Source organism: Oryctolagus cuniculus, chromosome 9, assembly GCF_964237555.1.
Source record: "Oryctolagus cuniculus chromosome 9, mOryCun1.1, whole genome shotgun sequence".
In the NCBI taxonomy this organism is placed as follows: Eukaryota; Metazoa; Chordata; class Mammalia; order Lagomorpha; family Leporidae; genus Oryctolagus; species Oryctolagus cuniculus.
The window spans coordinates 91,556,775-91,575,245 of record NC_091440.1 but is presented as its reverse complement, the minus strand read 5'-3'; the positions used below and the strand labels follow the sequence as shown (position 1 = coordinate 91,575,245).

The 18,471-nt window shown below is 39.6% G+C and overlaps 1 protein-coding gene across 7 annotated transcripts in view; it reads right to left on the bottom strand.

Annotated features, from left to right (window-relative positions):
* Positions 1 to 18,471, bottom strand: part of IFT88 (intraflagellar transport 88) — a 125,209-nt gene that overhangs the window by 89,629 nt on the left and 17,109 nt on the right. For 3 of the 7 annotated variants that reach the window (XM_017343475.3, XM_008259933.4, XM_008259936.4), the window contains exons 4-12: positions 18,016 to 18,072; positions 16,589 to 16,642; positions 15,962 to 16,025; positions 14,982 to 15,051; positions 9,749 to 9,839; positions 8,395 to 8,499; positions 6,929 to 7,031; positions 4,913 to 5,027; positions 2,584 to 2,815 (exon numbers count right to left, since the gene is read on the bottom strand). In XM_017343475.3, coding sequence (XP_017198964.2) covers positions 2,584 to 2,815; positions 4,913 to 5,027; positions 6,929 to 7,031; positions 8,395 to 8,499; positions 9,749 to 9,839; positions 14,982 to 15,051; positions 15,962 to 16,025; positions 16,589 to 16,642; positions 18,016 to 18,072 — 891 coding nt within the window. Of the gene's footprint in view, positions 1 to 2,583; positions 2,816 to 4,912; positions 5,028 to 6,928; positions 7,032 to 8,394; positions 8,500 to 9,748; positions 9,840 to 14,981; positions 15,052 to 15,961; positions 16,026 to 16,588; positions 16,676 to 18,015; positions 18,073 to 18,471 lie in introns of those variants that run through there. The other 4 variants (XM_070049126.1, XM_008259935.4, XM_070049127.1 and 1 more) reach the window with 2 other exon arrangements.

The following is an 18,471-nucleotide window of genomic DNA, read 5'->3' as shown; positions in this document are numbered from 1 at the left end:
GTCTTTCAATTAACAAATAAATCTTTTTTAAAAAAACACCTATTTTTTTCCCATTTGTTGTTTTTTTCTAAATAGCAAAGTAATGCATAATAGTATTTACTCAGCACTTACAATGTTCCAGGTCCCATTTTAAGCATTCCAGATGCATTAACTCATTTAGCCCTCACAACCTTGTTTGGTAGGCAATTACAACCAGTCCCATGTAATACACAGTAGAAGTGAGGCACAAGGAAAGTGAGCACTACGTGGCAGGGCCAGGCACCTGGCTGCAGAGCCTACATTCTTCACCAATAGGCGGCAATAGCCTTATAATCTATTAGAAAATCTGTGCAATTAAAAACATTATACCATTCCAGGGATACCAGTGTGGCGTAGGGGGTTAAGCCACCACCTGCATCACTGGCTTCCCATGTGGGTGCCAGTTTGAGACCCTGCTGCTCCACTTTCAATCCAGCTCCCTGCTTATTTGCCTGGGAAAGCAGTGGAAGATGGCCCAAGTGGTTGGGCCCTACACTCAAGTGGGAGACCAGGAAGAAGTGCCTGGCTCCTGGATTTGGCCTGACCCAACAACAGCCACTGTGGCCATGTAGGGAGTAAAACAGCTGATGGAAGATCTATCTCTCTTTCTCTCTCTGTCTCCCCTTCTAGGTAACTCTGTCTTGCAAATAAAACAAACTTTAAAAAATTTATATTATACCAATTTAATCTCTAACTACAGGCAATTTCAAATGTTTAACTTAATATAGCAGAATATTAAAAATTTATAAATAAAATTGAGAAAATATTTAAAAAGCATTAAGAAGATAAACAATCCCATTTTCCAGAAACAATTATTTCTATTTTTGATCTAGATTCTTCCAGTTTACGTTCATGTATAAGTGTAAATCTGTATTTTTTTTCACCTTACTTCAGATGATATTTCCCCAGGTCTTTGCAGGACTTTTGGGTGCTGTCTTATGTTCTACTATAGGAGTAAGAATAAGGAATTACATCATTTCAGGGGCCAGCACTGTGGCACAGTAGTAGTTTAATCCTCCGCCTACAGTGCTGCCACCTCATATTGGTGCTGGTTCGAGTCCCGGCTGCTCCATTTCCAGTCCAGCCCTCTGCTATGGCCTAGGAAAGCAGTAGAAGATGGCCCGAGTGCTTGGGCACCTACATAGGAGACTTGGAAGAAGCTCCTGGCTCCTGGCTTCAACTTGGCCCAGCACCAGGCATTGTGTCCATTTGGGGAGTGAACCAGTGAGTAAAAGATCTCCCTCTATCTCTCTGTATCTCTGCCTTCCAAATAAATAAATAAATCTTTAAAAAAAAAGGAATTACATCATTTCATTCTTTTTTTTTAAGGTGTTTGTCTTTCTTTCTTTCTTTCTTTCTTTCTTTTTTTTTGACAGACAGAGTGGACAGTGAGAGAGACAGAGAGAAAGGTCTTCCTTTTTCCATTGGTTCACCCCCCCAGTGGCTGCTGCGGCCGGCGTGCCGCGCCAATCCAAAGCCAGGAGCCAGTTGCTTCCTCCTGGTCTCCCATGCGGGTGCAGGGCCCAAGCACTTGGGCCATCCTCCACTGCACTCCCGGGCCACAGCAGAGAGCTGGACTGGAAGAGGGGCAACCGGGACAGAATCTGGCGCCCCAACCGGGACTAGAACCCGGTGTGCTGGCGCCGCAAGGTGGAGGATTAGCCCAGCAAGCCGCGGCGCCGAACACATCATTTCATGGTTTGCTTCCTTCTGCTCAACAATGAATTTAAAAATATTTTCCAGCTGTGTGCATTTGTCTTCAGATTTTGGTTATGGCTTTTATTTTTTAAAGTAATGAAACAAACTGATTTTTCTATGTGATATTTTTTCTGTCTTTTCCTGTTAAACATGAAGGCTCCTCCCCAAGCTGGAGATTGACCAAATACTCCTTCCATTAGAAAAAATATAAACAAACAAATAGGTCCAAAAAAAAAAAAAAAAAAAAAAAAAAGGATGTTGGACTTCAGTCAAAATGCTACTCCTGGAGTGTGTGTTTGTCACAGCAGTTAAGTCTCCACTTGGGACACGTGCTTTCCATAACAGAATGCCTGGCTAGAGTCCCAGCTCCACTACTTCGGATGCAGCTTCCTACTGATGCACACCCTGGGAAACAGCTAGCAACACCTCAAGTGCCTGGATCCTTTTACCCATATGAGAGACCTGCACAGAGCTCTGAGCTCCCTGCTTTGGCATGGCCCAGCCTTGGCTATTATGGGCATTTGGGAAGTAAACTAGTGAAGGAGGCTCTCTATCTCTCTGCCTTCCAAATAAAATTAAAATAAATTAATTAATAAAGAGAAGTTATTCTTAATGAATGACATGCAATTTTATTTTTTATAAGATTCTTCGAAAATCATGCAGTCTGTCTGAATCAGAATCTCTAGCCCCATTTCAGAGTACCATTCTCACTCTAATTCAAAAAACAAAAAAACACATAATGATAAAAAACATTTTATAGGTCTGAAAGAAACCTAAGAAATCATCTTTTCCAACTTTCTCCTTTCTGGAAACAGAAAAGCAAAGGTAACTAGGAGATGGGTACATAGCTGTTTTTTTCATACTCACACTTGGTGAAATATATTTATCATCTTCATCAATTTCCAATGGAACAGCAATCAATTTTTGGAATGATTTCTTCATTTTTTCTTGATCTCCAATAGCAAAATAACTAAGAATTAGGTTGAAGCCAGCCTTCAGATTTGGCGCCATACTCATTATATGCTCAAATGAATTAATGGCATCTGAATATTGACCAGTCTTAATAAATGTAACTCCAATGTTCTGCATTATTTTAATCCTAAATAGAAATTAGCATGGGTTAGCTTTAAAAGTCTAAGCTCTTTGGTATGGCATGCAAACCATTTCAGTTTCCTTTTCTTTTTTTCCACTTCTGTTTTAAGGATATGATTCAATGATTAGTGCTATATTTATACTGTTCTATACACATACTTATTTTCAAAGTAATTTCCATGATCCTAAAAAGAAAACCTGTATTCCTTAAATGGTTCCCCAGTCTTGGGGCCAGCGCCATGGTGTAGCAGGTAAAGCTGCTGCCTGCAGTGCCGGTATCCCATACGGGTACCAGTTCAAGTCCTGGTTGCTCCACTTCCGATCCAGGTCTCTGCTGTGGCCTGGGAAAGCTGTGGAAAATGGCCCAAGTCCTTGGGCCCCTGCACACACATGGGAGACCTGGAAGAAGTTCCTGGCTTCTGGGTTCGGATCAGTGCAGCTCCGCCTGTATTGGCCAACTGGGGAGTGAACAAGCAGATGGAAGACCTCTCTCTCTCTGCCTCTCCTTCTCTCTCTGTGTGTAACTCTTTCAAATAAATAAATAAATCTTCAAAAAATAAAAATGTTTCCCCAGTCTTACGTTCAGGCCTGGGTGATCATTAATTTACTTTCTGTCTCTGTGTTTTCTCTAGATATTGCTTATAAATGGACTCACACCATATATGATATTTTATGTCTGGCTTCATCCATTTAGCATAATCTTGTTGAAGTTCCCCAATATTGTACCATCCATCATTATTTCATTCATTTTTTAAACTGCCAAACAGTATTCCCTTGTATGGGTAGGTACTTTATTTTATTTTTCCATGGCCTATTTGATGTGTATTTGGCTATTCTCATTTGTTGACTGTTATGAATCATGCTGTGATGAATATCTGTGCACTAGTCTTTGTGACAACATACATTTTCATTGCTTCGGAGAATGTACCCAACAATGAATTGCTGGTCATGTGGTAAATTTATGTTTAAGAAATTGTCTGTTTTCCAAAGAAGCTGTACCATTTTATATCTCCAAAATATGATATTTCTGATTTCACTACATCACTGTCAAAATGTGTTATAACAGTACTTTTTTGATTCCAGTAATGTGATCTCACCTATTCTAATGACTCATTAACCTAACCTCTCTGTTAGAACTAAATTAGTTTATTCTTAATTCTTTGATCAGATCACTGCCAGTTATTTTCCTGACTCATCTCTGTTCTCTGTGACCAGATGTTAACCCTTTTCTGTTTCCCGTTTATGTAACTTAAGCCCTCCATCATAATGTTTTCCTGGACCATTTTGCTCTGAATAATTATCCCCTCAACCGAATTTCTATAACACCCACTATCTCAATTATTGGTTATTAAGCACTTAACATACACTATCTAATATTATTATCATTTTCTAGGATGTTCAAGTTCTTGGCCTTACCTGGGTTAAACGCACCTCAAAGGTATTATATTCTACAAGCTGGATAACATTTGCTGATGAGGATGATATCATGTGAAATTTAAAAAACAAATGATAGTGAAAGGTAGTATATACACATAAATTAGTTTTCACAGGGGAACTGGAAATTGTGACAAATAAATACCCAAGGAATGTTCCTTGGTTCCATTAGGTAATTTATTGTTTCTGCTCCTGAATATTGTGGGAATAGAAAATATCTCCACTTCCTTTTCTTCTAGGATTCTAAAGTAATCCCTACCTTTTACCATTTTTATTATCAAGCTATAGCAAGAACAGGAGAGGGAGGTCTTAATTTCTAGTCTTGCTTTCTGTAGTCTGATAATGTCCTAGGAGTATTACTGTGATTTTGTGTTGGCATAAAGTTGTATCACACTACTACCAGCCAACAGGGTTAACACCTGTATCAAATAATCAGCTTAGTTTATTTCACCTGATCACAACGTATGCCTTTAACCTTCAACTTGTCATTATACAAATGTGGACAGGGAGTCACAAAGAAAAAAATTGAAACATTATACATGTAACAAAAAGGTAATACTTCTTATGCACAAACACTTCAAAATGTTCCACCCACTGATAATGGATCAGAAGGGTTATTCTATTTCTGGAAAAAAAAAAAAATTCTACAGTTATCATGGTATAAACTTACCTCATTTCTTTATGGACACTTGGAATTTGATCTAATGCCATTCGGTAGAATTTAATGGCCTTGGAATAATTTCTTTGCTTTAAATATATATTTCCCATATTCACCTTCAATTTTCCTAATTAAAAAAAATCATGAGTGTATGATTTTTTTCACATTTTCCATGCTATTTCAGAGAACCTTATTTTATATTCTCTAAAGCTTTTCTCAGATTACAAAATTTCAGACACTGTCTAAAATTCTAACTTCACAACAGTTACGCTGCTTTCACGTTTCTAAACACTAATCTTTTCTGAGTGCACTCCTACCCTCTGGCTCACTCCCCAAATGCCAGGAGCCAGGAATACAATCCAGGTCTCCCACATAGGTGGCACAGACCCAAGTCCTGGAGCCATCAACTGCTGCCTACCAGAGTACATATTAGCAGGAAGCTGGGATTGAGAATGAAGCCAGGACCAAACCCAGGCACTCCACTACAGGATGCCAGCATCCCAAACTGTGGCTTAATAACCAGGCTGGTCCAAACACCCTCCCCTAATTCTTTTTTTTTTTTTTTAAACTGGGAAGTTAACCCAGGTCTTCCAAAGCCAATTATTTGAGTCACCATTGCTGCCTCCCAAAGTCCACACTGGTAATAAGCTAGAATCAGGGGCCAGAGCCAGAAACCAAACTAAGGCTCTCCTATATGGGGCATGAATGTACTAATTGCTAGGCCAAACACCCAGAAAGTTTGTTTTAGAGCAAAAAAATGTTGAAATCCATGCATATAAGAGGTCTTCAAAAAGCCCATGAGGGGCCAGCACTGTAGCATAGCAGGTAAAGCCACCACCTACAGTGCCGGCATCCCATATGGGTGCCGGTTCAAGACCCGGCTGCTCCACTTCCCATCCAGCTCTCTGCCATGGCCTGGGAAAGCAGTGGAAGATGGCCCAAGTCCTTGGGCCCCTGCACCCACATGGGAGACCCGGAAGAAGCTCCTGGCTCCTGCCTTTGGATCGGTGCAGCTCTGGCCATTATGGCCAATTTGGGAGTAAAGCAGTGGATGAAAGACTTCTCTCTCTCTCTGTCTCCCCTTCTCTCTCTATGTAACTTTGACTTTCAAAATAAATAAGTAAATCTTTTTTTAAAAAAAGTCCATGAAAGATGAATATTTTGAAAAAACTTGAATGAATTTCAAAAAAAAATTTACACCAAAATAAACTTCTTTTTTCTTTTTTTTTTTATTTTTTTTTTTATTTTTTTTTTTTCTTCTAAAGAGGCAGGAATCCCCTGGCCACCTTTATTTTTTTTTTTTAATTTTTTTAATTTATTTTTATTTATTTTTTTTTTTTGACAGGCAGAGTGGACAGTGAGAGAGAGAGACAGAGAGAAAGGTCTTCCTTTGCCGTTGGTTCACCCTCCAATGGCCGCCGCGGCCGGCGCGCTGCGGCCGGCGCACCGCGCTGATCCGATGGCAGGAGCCAGGAGTCAGGTGCTTTTCCTGGTCTCCCATGGGGTGCAGGGCCCAAGCACCTGGGCCATCCTCCACTGCACTCCCTGGCCACAGCAGAGGGCTGGCCTGGAAGAGGGGCAACCGGGACAGAATCCGGCGCCCCGACCGGGACTAGAACCCGGTGTGCCGGCGCCGCTAGGCGGAGGATTAGCCTAGTGAGCCGCGGCGCCGGCCCAATAAACTTCTTTTTTCATTTCCTCCATAAAATTCCTAAGGTACTTTCATAGCTTCTTGGAGAAAAATTTATTTAAGGGAAAGAATGTTTGCCACAGCCCGTTCTACTTGGCATGACCAAATGCACTCTTTGTTTACTATTGGGCAATATGCCTCATATCAAGTATACTTGTTCATTTGTATTTATATGGATTTTGATTTAAATAATACCATAAAGCAGGACACTACCATCACACAAAAAAATTCTGCTTAGAGGAAAGGTCACTTCATTATAAGCATGCATCATGAAGTTAGAAGATATAAATGAACACTACAAAAGAAGTTTATCTATTGGAAAAATGGATTACACTTACCTGCATTGCTAAACATCTTATTTTTCACTATAACTTGGTATGTGTTTAGTGCTTCAGTATACATTTCATTAGCTGAATATTGATTGGCCAAGTTGAAAAGAACCTGAGGAAAAAAATATTGCTAAACACACATACTAACCATTTTAGGCACCTTTAACTATAAATTTTCTAGAGATTAAGATGCTATTAAGGGGCCGGTGCTGTGGCGTAGCAGGTAAAGCCACTGCCTGCAGTGCCGGCATCCCATGTGGGCACCGGTACTAGTCCTGGCTGTTCTTCTTTCCATCCAGCTCTCTGCTATGGCCTGGAAAAGCAGTAGAAGATGGCCCAAGTCTTTGTGCCCCTGCACCCGTGTGGGAGACCCGGAAGAAGCTCCTGGCTCCTGGCTTTGGATTGGCACAGCTCAGGCCTTTGCGGCCAGTTGGGGAGTGAACTAGTGGATGGAAGACCTCGCTCTTTCTGCCTCTCCTTCTCTCTCTGTGTAACACCGACTTTCAAATAAATAAATAAATCTTTAAAAAAAATCCTATAGCAAGGTTAGTTGCATATGTCAATACATATAACCAACTAGGAAATTAAACAAACCAAAGAAATACCTTTCATTCCAAATGAACCAGAACATTAAGATAGGAACAGCTACCTTCTACATTTCACCTTAATTTTCTATTTATTCTATTTAATTTAAGCAGCATTTGCCATCCATTAAACTCAGAAGGAACTCCAAAGAATAAATGATGATAAAACAAATGAGCCATATGGTAGACTAAATTTTCTTTGTAAATATAAATTAAATGCTATGTCAAATCATCTAAAACCCTAAAGTATTTAAGAGAAGAATTTATTTAAGGGCTCTCTACATAAAATGTTAAGTTAGTCATTAAGTTATAGTAAATTATGTCCCTGGAGGTAACCAAGTGATCAGCATAAATGATCTCCTATTCTAAAAATCTCATGGAATTTAAAAACAATAGTCACAGTTCACATTTTAAAGTTTTAAATGCCCTTACTCCCCATTTGTTTACTACACAAAGACTATCCAGTGAATACCTCCTATTAAACAACTGCATAAATATCAAGGAAACAATTTTCCAGAATTAAAGAAATTTTGCTAGAAATTAGAAGCATTTTACCCTACTAATCTGATAAAATATTATTTGCCTTGTTTGAAGTCCTTGAAAATAACTCAAAAGTTTACATCAGAATCCTTTTAAAATACCCCTTAACAGCATATAAATACTAACAATCCTCAAAAATAGAGCCATTAGATGTTAAGTTCTCAAGTACTTTCTAAGTTATTTATAAAACTATAATGGAATAAATAAGAGATTTTTGCACAAACCAAAGAGTATCTCATGAACTAGGATTATTATTAATACCAAGCACTAGAGGACCAATAAGATCTGAAAAAAAGACTCTGAATCCACAATCCTAGCCAAAATTTACTGATCAGGTATTTCAATACTTACTGAGTAAGTTAAATCCAAATTGATATTTTCTGGAGTTGTAACTTGTTCTCGTTGTCTCACTAGAACTCTCTCTTTTCTTCCTGCATCTTTTGCCTTTTCTAAGGCCTGAAACCAGACATATACTTTGTGAATTCCTTTGCGCATTCTTCAACTGTCATGCATCTGGGAAATATCTACATGAGGCATGGCTGAATTCACTTTCCATTCTTTGATTCCTTAGGATATACCTTTGTACTCTCACCAAAAACTTCCCTTAAAAACAAAAGAACCTTGAGTATTTGTTTAAACCGAAGCTCAACATCATAGAAATGTCTGCGTGATTTTTCTAGGAAAGAAGAGGAAAGTATCAGGGGTGAAATGTAGAGAACATATGCTCCAAGGTTCTCTATCACACACCACCCATCACCTTCTTTGCATCTGACCATTTCTACCTACCTCCCAACTCCTGAATCTCTGGGTATTTTAATTCAATCTTATGAGACAGGAATTTAGATGAATTTCTTTCGGCATCTGGGATGTTCAAAATATAGATAAGTCAAAAGATAACTGCTGCCCAGTATTACAACAGATGCTTAGCTTGGCTCATATTCCACTTAGAATGGCAAGAACCTTTCGATGATTTCCACTGAGAGACTAACCACAGACAAATTCAACAAGAGACTTTTTTTAGAACCAGGTTTAAAAAAAAATCACCAGTGCTATCATCAATAAAGATAGCTTTTTATTTTTACCATTTCTCCCTAATAGTATTTTTTTAGAACTACATTAAAAAAAAAAACACCAGTTCTGCAAGCAATAAAAAGTAGCTCTTTATACTTAATGGTATTCATTAATCTGATAACTCAGTTACAAAAATTATATTTATATGGTATGACAAAGTAATATGAATAAAGCAAATTAAAAGACTAACTTTCAAAAGCAGAACTGGAGTCCCAAAAAAGCAACTATGATTTTGCAGTTTCCATAGGAAAAAATATTAAAGGTATTGAGGCTTCAGTACTGTGTCTGGCTTCATAGTTGATAGCTCACCTCTCAGCAACACACTGAAGTCTAATTCAACAGTTTACCATACTGCAGAGTTAAATCAACCAGCACATTAGAATTGCTTTTCCCTACTGAAGAGATCAATGCCAAAAACTAGAAAATCAGCCACATGTTTTGAGGTCAGAGCTGTGAAGCAGAGATAAGATTTTCAGTTCTCAAAACAACAGCTTCAATCAAATCCTAAGGCCAGTAAATGGCAAAATGAAAATATTCATCTACATGTGTGTGATGTGAGTACAGATGCATATGAAAGTAAATCCATACATCTACACACACTTCAAAACCTGAATGTGCTACTTTATGAACTTACCAATTTTAAGTCTCCACAACTGTTGGCTATACAGCTTTCTTCTACCAACTCATTTACTTTCTTCTCTAATTGTCTAATCTTCTCTTCTGGACTGTTAAAGAAAAAAGCAGATATAGTTCAAAATCATTCAGCTACTAATAATCTATATTAAAATTTAATTTATTTTTAACACTGTCCATTATGTTTTTAAAATAAGGATAGGTAGGGGCCAGCATTGTGGCACAGTGGGCTAAGCCACTGCCTATAACAGGCATCTCATATGAGTGCCAGTTAAAGTCCTGACGGCTCCACTTTCCATCCAGCTCCCTGCTAATGAGCCTGGGAAAGTAGCAGATGATGCCTCAAATACTTGAGTCCCTGCCACATTTGTGGAAGACCTGGATGGAGTTCTTGGCTTCTGGCTTCAGCTTGGCCAACCTCTGGCCATTGTGGCTATTTGGGGAGTGAACCAGCAGATGCAAGATCTTTCTTTCTTTCTTTCTCTCTCTCTCTCTCTCTGTAACTCTGCTTTTCAAACAAACAAATCTTTTAAAGAGAGAGACAGACAGACACAGAGAAGGAGAGATAGAAACTGTCAAAAATAAAAAATACGGCCGGCGCCGCAGCTCACTAGGCTAATCCTCCGCCTTGCGGCGCCGGCACACCAGGTTCTAGTCCCGGTCGGGGCGCCGGATTCTGTCCCGGTTGCCCCTCTTCCAGGCCAGCTCTCTGCTGTGGCCAGGGAGTGCAGTGGAGGATGGCCCAGGTGCTTGGGCCCTGCACCCCATGAGAGACCAGGAAAAGCACCTGGCTCCTGGCTCCTGCCATCGGATCAGCGCGGTGTGCCGGCCACAGCACGCCGGCCGCGGCGGCCATTGGAGGGTGAACCAACGGCAAAAGGAAGACCTTTCTCTCTGTCTCTCTCTCTCACTGTCCACTCTGCCTGTCAAAAAAAAAATAAAATAAAAATAAAAAATAAATAAAAAATAAAAAATATCAATGATAGGCTATAAAACAAACGTACAAATGGCATTACAAAGAAAATGTATTGCTGTTCTCAATAACCACACAATATAATTATCCATAATAGTAAAAACAGTTAACATTTATTCAGAACAAGTATAATTAACACTGAGCTAAATGCTTTACGCTTTCACTTACTCCTCCTAACATAAGTAGATATAAATACCATCACTATCCCTGCTTACTGACAAGGCAACTGAAGTTTAGATGGGAAGCTAAGTATGATGCTTGAGGTCACAAAGCTAGTAAGTTATGGAGCCAGCATTTATATCCAAGTAAAATCTGTACTTTTATACTACCACATCAAAAAGGAAGTAGATTTTTTTTTGCTAGATGCTATTGCAAATTAAAACTTTATCTTATGGCTAGAAAAAATGAAGTATTCAAAAAAATAAAAAATATTTACTACCAGAATGATGTTGTAAAAAAAATTTCTGACAAGATAAAGAAATTAAAAGTCTTGGCTCTGTTAGCTCTTACTCCCAAACCAGTCATAGTTGAAAATAACATCAATGTTATTTGCTACCACTTTCTTCCAGCAAAATACAATACTCTGAATGTATATCAATGCCTCATACATCTGAATAAATAGTAGTCCTCTGCCTTCTCTACAAATGGATATTTTTTAAAAATACAGGAATAAATTTAAATATGATTCATTGAGAGAACCTAGGACTAAGACTACAAATTTTAATAGCTTATAAAGATCTGTGAAACTTTTTTTAAAAAAGATTTATTTATTTGAAAGAGTTACTCGGGGTGAGGGGGTGTCTTCCATCTGCTGGTTCACTCCCCAATTAGCTGCAACAGCTGGAGCTGTGCTGACTGAAGCCAGGAGCTTCTTCCAGGTCTCCCACATGGGTGCAGGAGCCCAAGGACTTGGGCCATGTTCCACTACTTTCCCAGGCCATAGCAGAGAGCTGGATGGGAAGTGGAGCAGCGGAATTTGAACTGGCACCCATATGGGATGTCGGCACTGCAGGTGGTGGCTTTACCCACTATGCCACAGTGCCAACCCCGTGAAACTCTTAACTGCCCAATGAACATAATAAATTGTAGTTTTATAGTTACAGTGATGCATAGAATTCTAATTGTCGGAAGCACTCTAATAAATGTCTTTAAATGTTGTCTACAGATGATTATGAAATGTAAAATATCAACACAAATTTTTAAAGTTAAAAATCTGTAACTTTATTTGTTATGAAGATACTCAAAAGTAATTATCCTCGGCGCCGGCACACCAGGTTCTAGTCCCGGTTGGGGCGCCGGATTCTGTCCCGGTTGCCCCTCTTCCAGGCCAGCTCTCTGCTGTGGCCAGGGAGTGCAGTGGAGGATGGCCCAGGTGCTTGGGCCCTGCACCCCATGGGAGACCAGGAAAAGCACCTGGCTCCTGGCTCCTGCCATCGGATCAGCGCGGTGCACCGGCTGCAGCGCGCCGGCCACGGTGGCCATTGGAGGGTGAACCAACGGCAAAGGAAGACCTTTCTCTCTGTCTCTCTCTCTCACTGTCCACTCTGCCTGTCAAAAAATAAAAAATAAATAAATAAATAAACAAAAAGTAATTATCCTGTTTCTAACAAATGCTAAGAAAATGAAGCCTCCTTGTAGACACTGACAGATACCTACATACATAAGGGCCTGCCACCCACCCTTATTCCTTGTATGCTGCATCCAAGCCAGTCAAGAGTCTGACTCCCCTTCCCAGAGCTTGGCACAAGCACAGGCAGGAAATACTTTCTGGCCAATGAAAGCACATCCACCTGGGGTATGGAGGGGTTCTGAAAAGATGTTCTTTGTTTTTTAAAGGGCCCTCAGACTGAAACCTCTAAACTTTATCAACTACATGGACATTTTGAACTGTCACCCCTTTATGGTGTCAATGTAAAGAACAGGCTCTTAGGAAAAACCAAGAGAATCAAAAAGGAGCCGAAGGGATACTATTACTGAGCAGTTAAATTAACCATCCGCCAGACTGCCCTTCTTTCCAGATTTCTTGTTATGTAAGATAGTAAATGTTCTTAATTGTGTCTTTTTTATATACCTTCAATTATTATCAGCTAAAAGGACTCTAAAGACATAATACTGAAATGAAAGAATATAATTTTATTAGCAGTCATTTTCCAAGATACGAAATAAACTGACTTGGTGCTGGCGCTGTGGGCAGCCAAATGCCTCTGCCTGAGGTGCCAGCATCCCTTACGGGTGCCGGTTAGAGTCCTGGCTGTTCTTCTTCCAATCCAGCTCTCTGCTATGACCTGGGAAAGCAGAACATGGCCCAAGTACTTGTTCCCCTGCACCTGCGTGGGAGACCTGGAAGAAGCTCCTGGCTCTTCAATCCTGGCTTCAGACTGGCCTCAACTCTGGCCATTGGGGCCATTTAGAGAGTGAACCAGCAGATGGAAGACCTCACTCTCTCTCACCTTCTCTCTGTCTGCAACTCTATCTCTTAAAATAAAAATAATGAACATCTTTAAAAAAATAAAATAAAGACTTTTTATAGAGGTTTCTTGTTAGTCAGAAAGGGTACTTATGGCATTGATATAATGGCTCAGATATTGAGTTTAAAAATTACAATTTAGGGGCGGCATTATTGCTTAGCAGGTAAAGCCCCTGCCTGTGATGCCACCATCCCATCTGGGCATGAGTCCTAGTCGCAGCTGCTCCACTTCCTGTCCAGCTCCCTGCTAATGGCCTGGGAAAAGCAGCAACAGAAGGCCCAGGTGCTTGGCAAGGGAGACCTGTATGAAGCTCCTGGCTCTGGCCTGGCCCACCCTGGCCTCTGTGGACATCCAGGGAGTGAACCAATGCATGAAAGATCTCTTTGTTCCCCACTCCCACAACTCAGTAACTCTTTTAAATAATAGCGTGATAAACTACCTGCATTCTTTTTTTCTTTGAAATGTCCTTTTTTTTTTTTTTTTTAAAGATTTACTTATTTATTTGAAAGTCAGAGTTACACACAGAGAGAGGAGAGGCAGAGAGGGAGAGAGGTCTTCCATCCGATGGTTCACTCCCCAGTTGGCTGCAACAGCCAGAGCTGCACCGATCTGAAGCCAGGAGCCAAGAGCTTCTTCCAGGTATCCCACATGGGTGCAGGGGCCCAAAGACTTGGGCCATCTTCTACCGCTTTCCCAGGCCACAGCAGAGAGCCGGATCAGAAGTGGAGCAGCTGGGTCTCAAACCAGCACCCATATGGGATGTTGGCACTTCAGGCCAGGGCGTTAACCCACTGTGCCACAGTGCTGGCCCTTGAAGTGTCCTTTTTTTTTTTTTGACAGGCAGAGTGGACAGTGAGAGAGAGACAGAAAGAAAGGTCTTCCTTTTGCCGTTGGTTCACCCTCCAATGGCCGCCGTGGCCGGCGCGCTGCGGCCGGTGCGCCGCGCTGATCTGATGGCAGGAGCCAGGCGCTCCTCTTGGTCTCCCCTGTGGGTGCAGGGCCCAAGCACTTGGGTCATCCTCCACTGCACTCCTGGGCCACAGCAGAGAGCTGGCCTGGAAGAGGGGCAACTGGGACAGAATCCGGCGCCCCGACCGGGACTAGAACCCGGTGTGCCGGTGCCGCAAGGTGGAGGATTAGCCTAGTGAGTCATGGTGCCGGCCCGAAATGTCCTTTTAAAATAAGCAATTCTTATAACATCTTCAACCAATCTCATTTTATTTGTTCTTAAAGAGAATCAGTATTGGCACCAAAAAAAACTGAGACTATATTATCAAGTCAAATAGTATTCCAATAAGATCACACATTACACACGTCTTGTTAGACTTGATTCCTTTGCTAGTTCCAAGAATTAGGGAAGTTCTGATTAGTATTCTGCTGACACAAACATTTAAGAATTGAAGGGGCCGGTGCTGCAACTCAATAGGCTAATCCTCCACCTGCGGCACCGGCACACCAGGTTCTAGTTCCGGTTGGGGTGCCGGATTCTGTCCCGGTTGCTCCTCTTCCAGGCCAGCTCTCTGCTGTGGCCAGGGAGTGCAGTGGAGGATGGCCCAAGTGCTTGGGCCCTGCACTCGCATGGGAGACCAGAAGAAGCACCTGGCTCCTGGCTTCAGATCAGCGTGGTATGCCAGCCACAGTGGCCATTGGAGGGTGAACCAACGGTAAAGGAAGACCTTTCTGTCTCTCTCTCTCTCACTGTCTACTCTGCCTGTCAAAAAAAAAAAGAATTGAAGGAACTGTATATTTTTAAAACATACAACAACAAAGCAACAGCATAAGGACTTACATACCTATCTTCATTTTTGGCTTCCAGAGGAGGAGCAGGACCCCTTGACTGACCAAGTGGGTCAAATGAAGAGCCTGAAACACAATTAGGAATTCATATTTAATTTGAACCCCAGAAAATTTGAATAAAATATGAAAATATCAAGCCTTGTATAACTTATTTAATTTACCTACTTATTAAACATTTTATATTATCCATTGTTAGATGGATACAACATTTATTGTTATAAAACATTTCATATATTGGAAAATTGCCAAGATTTTTAACATACATAAAACCATGTAAATAAAAGGCATGTTAATGTATACAAATTTACTTTCTCCTCTCTAGTAATCTATGCCTCTTTAGCCTACTCTCAGTCATGTGAGATATGACCTAGCATTGGCTTCCTAATTTTCCTTATTGTTACAATAAACATTAATACTCATTAAAATTTTATGTTTAAATTATTAACTTTTATATCTAAGAGAGACAGGAGAAGAGCTCTCCTCCACTGGTTCACTCCCCAAATGCCAGGAGCTGGACACTCAATCTCATCTCCCAGGTGGGTGGCAGGGACCCAACTAACTGAACCATCCTGCTGCCTCCCAGGAAGCTGCATCTGGAAGCAGAGTTGGGACCTGAATTCAGGCATTCCAACATGGGATGCAGGTTTCAACTGTGAGGCCAAATACCTGCCCCCAGACTCATCATATATTTAAACACTATTTTCACCTTTCTTGTTTTTAACCAATCTCTAGTTCATATAAAATAAAATGCACAAAAAATTCAATGTCTTGACAAATTACACACTAGTGTCATACTACCCTGACTAAGAGTAAAAATGTTCTTATCATGCTTTTTCTTTCTTAATGGTACCTAAAGTAATGATGCATCTTGTAATAAATGGCATGTGAAAATAGCAGTAGAGTAGTAATATTTATATACACAAAAACAGTAAAAATTAAAATTTCTTAAAAAATTAGTAGAAACGGTATAACAAACCTCTCAAAGCTGCCTTGGTAAAACCAGCTGCTCTCACTGCTGTCATGGGTCTGGTAACTCCATCCTTCCAAGAACAGGAATCATTAAAAGCTGTTCTTAAAAAAAAGCCACTTCCCATTTACATTTCTACAAATGACGTACAGTTTAATACAGCCTCAAGTTTTAATATTGATTTTTAATCACTCTGCCTCTTCTCTTTCCTCTATAAAGTTTCAATTTCTTGACCTAACTGGACTTAGCTCAGTTTGGAAAGAAAAAAATAGCTTATTAGCTAAGTATTTTCCTACTTCTGGTTTGTCTCCTATGTGTCTATGAGAGAAGTCATAGAAATCATTGTAAATGGTAGCATAGGAAAAGCTGATCCCACAGTACATTATACACACAAATAATCAGTCTTTTGTTCATTCTCCAGTGGGATTTCATTTCAGACCTGAGTAAATAAATTCAAAGAGATCTTGCTCCAAAGATCTTGTCCAACTTTTACCTCATAATTTAAAGAACCAGTATCACTATATAAGTAACATCTTCAACATAGAAAAATAATATAACAAAGGAAAAAGACAGGCTTTGATAGTAAATTCCAAGTCACAGGAAAGCCACTAAATGAACACCACTGAGCAGGCATACCTGAATAGCTCCTGTCATTGGTCTGCCCATTGAGGATGCTAGTGATGTCTTGGACTGGTAAACAGAAAAGTTAAGTTACAAGGATTCCTGAAAAAAAATCTACCTTTAATTTTACAAACCAAATTACAAAAGGTTTTTTCATAACATTTTTCTTCATTCTATCAACAAGTAAACTTAAACATGATTTTTTTTCCATTTATCACCTGAGGATATAAGATTACAAACTACAAACTGTAAAATAAGGGTCAGCAGGGACCAGCATTGTGGTATAGCTGGTAAAACTACCACCTATGATGCCAGCATCCCATATGGGCTCCGCTTCGAGTCCCGGCTGTTCCACTTCTGATCCAGCTCCCTGCTAATGTGCCTGGGAAAGCAGCAGAAGATGGCCCAAGCATTTGGGCCCCCATGTGGGAGACCCGGATGAAACTCTTGGCTACTGGTTTCGGCCTGACGGAGCGCTGGCCATTGTGACCACCTGAGGAGTGAGCCAACGGATAGAAGATCTCTCTCTCTCCACCTCCCCCTCTCTCTTTCAAACAAATAAATAAATCTTAAAAAACAAACAAACAAACAAACAAACAAAAAAAACCCAGGAATTCCTACCACCCCTCATTCCTCTAGTCACCCAAATTGTAAGTAATTTGGGCAAGATTTTTAAAAAAAGTCTTATACTTTTTATTACAAACATCATTTATACAAAAACAAATTACTTACATATGCCTATACCTATATATTTACACATACAACTACAGCTACATATACAACTACAATCATGTTGTTTTTAGAATCTACATACTTAATCCCAAAAAGTACAATGGTAGAAAACAAATCTGAGCATTAAATGTATCCAAATATATATGCACAATCCTGATTCAATATTTTAAGTTTTCATTTGCTAAATACAGTTACAACCGAGACTGCTAGTATGTGTACAACAAAAAGGTTTATTATTTTATGAAGTTTTATTTGGTATCTTTCCTCCAAAGGTCTCTAATACAAGTATAAGTAAGACCCAAATATATGCCTCTGAAACATTTTTCTTAAATTTCATTTACTGGTTAGTAAATTTTTTATAATTACAAGCACTATTACATTACTATAATATCTAACTTCACATGAAATAGCAAATGGAATACATAGGAGACTTGGTTATATTACATAGAAACAGAAGGAGGTCAGTCAACAAACACAAGGCTAACAAGTGGAAAAAGGTAATACAATATTTTATTACATATTTACAAATCAAAATGACTAGAATGTTCAAAGTTTTCATCAAATTAGACTTTTATACTGTTCGTAACTATTTAAATAGGAAATAATTCTGCATCATGAACTTAAAGGTAGCCAAAATTATTTAGAACTGCCTAAGGTGATCTTACGTATAAGAAAAAGCATCTTAATATTCTCAGCTTACAAAAACCTACCCCATATCCGGTAGCTACAGGTCTAGTAACTGCAGTGCTTGGTATTTTAGCAGTTATCTTGGGGAGGAAAAAGAACATAGTTAACAGAATTCAGATTAAGGTATATAATAATGGAAAACTGGAAAAGAAATGGGAAATATAGACTTATCAATGAAGAAATATTTATACAATATTTAGAATGGTTTGTTTAAATTATCTGGAATATTAGGGAGTTCAGGCATTTTAAGTACTGAGAAGGAGACTTATCCTAGAATTCATTTAAAAAATTTTTTTTCTTTAAAGTCTCCTTTTTGGAGACTTTTGCATGACTTGATTGCCAAGAAGATCTGTTTCCATGTGTGAATGTATCATTCATTAAATATTTACTGCATCCTTGTTACTGCCAGCCAGTAGTCCAAACAGATATAGGATTTGGAGTCTAAGAGCCTGGGTTTGAATTTCACCTTTCCCCTGACT